The 6,447-nt window shown below is 47.0% G+C and overlaps 1 protein-coding gene across 1 annotated transcript in view; it reads left to right on the top strand.

The window, feature by feature from the left end:
* The first annotated feature begins 6 nt into the window (after window positions 1-6).
* The window catches only part of LOC138754152 (probable JmjC domain-containing histone demethylation protein 2C), a 107,362-nt gene continuing 100,921 nt past the window's right edge, over window positions 7-6,447 (top strand). The window contains exon 1 of the mRNA XM_069918016.1: window positions 7-176. Coding sequence (XP_069774117.1) covers window positions 126-176 — 51 coding nt within the window. The 5' untranslated portion in view covers window positions 7-125. The remainder of the gene's footprint in view (window positions 177-6,447) is intronic.

Raw genomic sequence — 6,447 nt, 5'->3', positions numbered from 1 at the left:
TAACGAGGCTTTGGCTTTCAAAGCCCGTGAAACACGAGAGTTCCACCCCGCGGGCTCTGACTCCGAACCTCGGCGACCCACATTTCTCAGGGCGTGATCGGGAGAGAGCGGGGCCAGTGCGGTTAATGTTTAAGCTGGGGCTTCGGCCGACCGCCTGCTTTGAACGAGAGACGACGGTAAGGAGCCTGCTGTACTTCCTTGGCGTCTGGCTTTACCAACCAGCCTCTTGGAGGGGGAGAGGGGGCAGAGTTTGACGCCGGTGTTGCCAAAGATGTTTGTCGATGTCCAGAGTTTATTTGATTTCCTTTTCACTGCTCGTTCAACACTAGGATCAGCTGTCGCTCGCTTCTCGTCGCCGCTGTGAATTCAGTCCACAATAACAGCAGTGTATCCCCCCCCCCACCCGCACACGGTGTGAAAGAGCAAATAGTTTATTTTCCTCTGGGATATCTCCTCCTCCTCCTCCCCCCCCACCCCCTCCCTCCTCCTCCCCCCCACCCCCTCCCTCCTCCTCCCCCCCACCCCCCTCCTCCTCCTCCCCCCCACCCCCTCCCTCCTCCTCCCCCCCCACCCCCTCCCTCCTTCCCCCCACCCCCTCCCTCCTTCCCCCCCACCCCCTCCCTCCTCCCCCCCACCCCCCTCCCCTTCCTCCCCCCCACCCCCTCCTCCTCCTCCTCCCCCCCACCCCCTCCCTCCTCCTCCCTCCTCTCCCCCCCACCCCCTCCCTCCCTCTCGTGCAGTAACTATAGAAGTTGCTCGTTTTCTGGAACGTCACTCAACTAACTGCTTGACATTCGTGTCCGCCTGTGTATCACAATAATCTGGGCGATTTACCGAGGCGGGGTAGTCGGTGGGAAGTGATCTGGAACAGGGACTTCGGCAGAGTTTTGCTTTGATTAAGGTGGGGTAACAAATTGAGGCTGGTCGCTGAGCCACCTGATCAGTGGGTTCAAGCCCCTGTCTCTGGGCTTTCTAGCACCCCAGTTCTCAGTATTGCCCTTCCAGTGCTGAGTGAGGGCTTGCAGTTGTTGGAGATTCTGTCATTTTGTATAAGAATAGGGAGTTAACCCTGCTCAACACTGAACCTTCATTCAACAGAACCAAATCATTATCATATTGGTGCTTGTATGGACCTGTGATGAACTAATTGGCATAAAATGCTTGATGAAGTGCTCCAGCCCGAAACATCGGTTTCTTTATCTTTGCTGTATAAAGTTTGACCTGCTGAGTTTCTCCAGCTTTGTGTTTTCACTTCAGTCACGGTGTCTGCACGTTTTACTTCCTGTACCAATTGGCTCCTGGAGATTTTCAAGAGGGATAATACTTAAATGATTTTTTTGTGTTAATGCACTGGAATACCATGAAAAGGATGAGAAAGTAATGAAAAAGTGTCTTTGTTGTGTAAACTTGCTGAAATAAGGTCAGTGCACAGTCCAGGAAGTTGGGCTTCCCCCTGCTGAATAATATTCTCATTCCACCACTGGGAGAGTTTAGTGAGCTGAAGTTCAAATTGTGACATAAATGTAACGTCCTGTTGATTCCCAAACTGGGCAAATGGTGGCTTTCTTCTCGAGCAGGAGTTCAGCAGCCTGAAGCAAAAGGCATAAATCAAGGTACAGATGGAGAGGGAGACGACAGATGGGGGGGGGGGGGGGGGTGAAGCAGAGAGGGAGTGAGACAGTTGCGGAGGAAGGACGAGTCATATGGCGAACAGGCAAGAGAGAAGAGCAGAGGAAATGAAAGGACAGGAAAGGAAGTGGGAGTAGGGGCAAGGTGGGGGTTGGGAGATTGTGCTGTGGGCAGGAGTAGTATTAGGCAGTGTGCAGAGGGAGATGGGGGGGGGTTGCAGAGGACATTGTGGGGAAGGCAAGTGCACAGAGGGTGAGGGGAGGGCACTGAGAGAGCATGGTGAAAAGTGCAGGGTGGGGGGGTGGCAGGATGCAGAGAGGGAGGGAGAGGCCAGTGTGGAAAAGGGAGGAGCAGTGGGAAGACTAGGTCAAGGAAGAGAATTAGTGAGACACATACCTATGTAGTTGCTCTGTAAGCACAAAGCCATGAAAGAAACAACCTTGCATCTTGACACATGTCACAGGTAGAGAGGTAGTCAACAGAGCTTTTGGCATATTGGCCTTCATAAATCAAACTATTGAGTCCAGGAATTGGGATGTTATGGTAAAGTTGTATAAGACATTGGTGAGGCCAAATTTGGAATATTGCATGCAGTTGTGGTCACAAAACTGGAAATATATCAATGAGGCAGAAAGATTGTGGAGAAGATTTACCAGGATGCTGCCCAGAACTGAGTTACAAGGAAAGGTTGAACACGTTTAGGGCTTTCTTCCCTGGAGTGCAGAAGAATGATGGGAAATTGGATTGAGGTATACAAAATTAGATAGTTATTTCAAGCAGGAGTTTTCCACTGAGGGTAGGTGAGATTAAAAACTAAAGGATGTGGATTAAGGGTGAAAGGAGAAAAGTTTAAAGGTAACAGTAGGGGTGGGGGGGACATCTTCACCCAGAGAGTGGAACGAACTGTCAGTGGAAGTAATGCATAAGAATTTGATTTCAACATTATAGAGAAATTATGATGGGTGCGTGGATGCGAGGGGTGTGGAGGGCCATGGTCCATGTGCAAATCATTGGTGGAAAAAATAGTTTGGACAAGATGGGCTGAAGGGCCTGTTTCTTTGTTGTATGGTTCACTAACCTTTGCAAAGCTATTGTCACTGTGGACTCTGAACTTTCTGTTCTTTTCTCATCTGTGAAAGACATGGCACACTGCGTGTTTATGTTTCCAGTGTCCACTTCAGGAGTCCGACCTAATTGACCTTGGCCTCACACCAGATCGAATTATCAGAATTTGAGTTTTTTTAAAAACTGACAAGTAAGAACAGGAGAGAATTACTTTTTAATCAGGTGTTGAAAATTGTGGTTACATAAGGGTCATTGATGTGCATGGTGCTAAATGGATTTTAAAACAGCAATACAATGCAGTTTGCATGGAAGCAGGAGTGAGGTGGTGAGAACGTCATTTTGAGCTTTGAACCATTTTTATCTTGGTCTCCTGTTCCCATTAACAATGGGAAGGAGCAGGAACAAAATGGAGCAATTCAATACACAGGCTATGTACTGATGGATTCATTTCCATTAAAGGTTGACATAGATTTCGACAAGTAATCATCTGAGGTGCGTGGTCAGCACTGCTAGTTACTGGACTTCCATGATAATTCCCAAATGTGACTGGGTTCACTGAGTAGCATTGTGAGCTCTGGAAATCTGTATCACTGTCAGTTGTTTTAAATGAAGTAATCCAAGTTTACAGAACAGGAAGAAGCTCTCAGTTCCAGAATGTTAATTGCCCGTCAAAGGAGGAGCCACTTGCATTAATCCCACTACCCAGCACTTGGCCACAGCCTTGGAGCGAATGGATCTTTGCCTGCCAATTCAAGGATGGTTTTAGAACCAACCAGGTTTTCTCCTGAACAAACATTTCATGGGCTGCAACTTCAACCTTCCCCTCACCTACTACAGGTTACATAGAAATCTACAGCACAGTACAGGCCCTTCAGCCCACAGTTTTGTGCCAACCCACCCTAACAACTGCATAACCTGCCCTCCCATTCCATGTAACTACCTAAAAGATCCTATTATACCTGCCTCCACCACCGTTGCTGGCAGTACATACTGTGAACCACCAGTCTCTGTGAAAATCTAGCCTCTTACATTTCCCTGCCCCCATTCCCCTCCCTACTTGCGTCCACACATCTATCAACCCTGGGGTTAGCCATTTCAGCCCTGGGGAAAAAAGCCTTTGGCCATCCACGTGATCATTGCCTCTCATCATCTTGTACCTCTCTATCTGGTCACCCCTCATCTTCCGTCACTCCAAGCCGAGAAGACCAAGTTTACTCGCCCTATCCTCTTAGCATGCTGTCCAATCCAGGAAACATTGTTGGATATCTCCTCTGCACTCTCTCTATAGCATCCACATCCTTCCTGCAATGAGATGGCCAGAGCTGAACACAACATTCCAAGTGGGGTCTAATTAAGGTCCTTGTGCAGCTGCAACATTTCCTCATGCCTCTTGAACTTGATCCCACAGAGGGAATGGCAGCCAGGGCAGTACAGCCATGCATCGACTTGCGTCTTGGTTACGTTCAGGAAGCGGGGATGCAAATCAATTTAGGCATAAGTCAATCATTATAAGTGAAATATACTGTACAACATAAAATACCATGACACATACATATTTACCTAAACCTCTTTGTATATGTACATTTAAACATAGTTTTCAATTACATATGTACTGTACTTTACGTTAGGTGTATATTATGTACAGCTGGCAGCGTAATCACTTTGTTTTGGCTTCTGAGCCCACGTATCGAATGCGTGACTTAACGTCCACTAACGCCCGCCATCGTCGGTCCCAGCGTAATTTTTATTAAGCCCTTGTGGTGACCTCAGACATATCTTCAAATGGACGTTACTGATCAGGTAGAAGTCGAGATATGGCTGTATTATGCTCCTCTTGTAATGTATGGGAAATCAGGGACCACACAATGTCACTGAATACCCCTGCAATACCTTAAGTCTACATTCCATATTTATTCATCTCTCTCTAGGGAAATATGCCTTTCCTGTTCACCCTGTCCAAGTGTCCTAGAATTTTTTTTTCCACACCTTGTTTAATTGTCTTTTGTTCCAGAGAGCGCAATTCCAGCCCAGTCATCCTCACTTTATGGCGGATATTCCAGCCTTATAGGCGAATCCTAAATTTCCAAGGCGCTCTTTAGTGCTCCAACATCTTTGTGGTGGTGGTATTCTGAACTAGCTGCTACCTAACTGATGTCGTATGCCATTCTAACCTAGCCTCCCTTCTCTTCTGTGCCTTAACTGATGAAGGCAAGTGCCCTGTATGTCTTGTCAAATTCAAATTTACTGTCACATATCCCAAGATGTAATGGTAAAATTTGTTTAGTGAGCAATCCAAATGATATCTCGTATAGTACAGGTAAGAACCAGTACAGATTTCAGATTTATTACAACCCTGAGGTTCTTTTTCCTGTGGACAGGCAGAATGACTACTTTTTAGCAATGCAAAAAAAAACTGTACACATGGAAATAAATAAAGAAATGTAAACAAACTGTGCAATACAGAGAGAATAAAAATCAACGAAGTGCACAAGTAAGAGTCCTTAAATGAGTCCCTGATTGAGTTTATTGTTGAGGAGTCTGATGGTGGAGGGGGTGCAGCTGTTCCTGACCCTGGTGATGCGAGTCTTGTGACACCTAGAGCTCTTTCCTGATGGTAACAGTAAGAACAGAGCGTGTGCTGGGTGGTGTGGGTCTTTGATGATCACTGCTGCTCTCTGACAGCAGCGTTTCCCCGTAGATGTACTCGGCAATGTGAAGGGATATACCTGTGATGTGCTAGGCTGTGTCCACTACATTTTGGAGGGCTTTTCACTTGGGTGTATTGGTGCCCCCATTACCAGACTGTGATGCAGCTGTCAGCACACTTTCCACACACGTAGAAATTTGCTAAGGTGTCCGATGTCATACCAAACCTCTGCAAACTACTGTGGAAGTAGAGGTGCTGACATGCTTTCTTCAGAATGCAAAGTTATTGAATGGTGTCATTTGCTACTGTGCAATGGCAGCAGAATATTACTATTTTGAGGGTTATTCTGGAGTTTAACCATGAAGGGAAATAAACAGTCCTTGATCTTATTCTTGTGAATCTTCTGACGGGAGGGGGTTGATGAAAGTGTGACTGGAATGGGATGAGTCTTCAAATGTGTTACCTACTTTTCCAAGACAGTGGGAGGGTAGGGGCATATGTGATAGCCTGCTGTTTTCACAACCCTCTAGTTTCTTGTGGTGTTGGGCAGAGCAGTTCCCATACCACATTGTGATGCTTTCAAACGTGTGTCTGTATAAGTTGTTATGGAAACATCCTCGGGCTTCTGAGGAGGTAAAGGCACTGGTGCATGTTCTTGGCCATTGCATCAATGTGGGTAGATCAGGGCAGGTCAGTGGAGCTGCTAACTTGGAGTATTTTAAAGCCGCCCCCTCTCCACTTCATCATGCAGATCGGCAAGTGAACTCTTCCCTCTTCATGAAATCTAATCAGCTCCTTAGCCTTGCTGACATTCAGAGTTATCAGACTCCTGATGGGTGACTTGGTGCCAGAACAAGAGCTCTGCAGACGGTGGCCTGGTCAGCAGAACACTATTACAGCTCCAGACCCCGGCGCTGTCTGTAAGGAGTTTGTACGTTCTCCCCTAATGTTTGCATGGGTTTCCTCTAAGTGCTCCGGTTTCCACCCAGCCTTCAAAGCTGTATGGGGCTGGGAAGTTAATTGGTCACGTGGGTGTATTTGGGCAGCGTAGACTGGATGAGCCTGTCAATGTGCTGAAAATTTAAATTAAAATTAACAACCCCCCT

The sequence above is a fragment of the Narcine bancroftii genome, chromosome 2, assembly GCF_036971445.1.
Source record: "Narcine bancroftii isolate sNarBan1 chromosome 2, sNarBan1.hap1, whole genome shotgun sequence".
Taxonomy (NCBI): domain Eukaryota; kingdom Metazoa; phylum Chordata; class Chondrichthyes; order Torpediniformes; family Narcinidae; genus Narcine; species Narcine bancroftii.
This window is presented reverse-complemented; position numbering and strand designations above follow the sequence as displayed.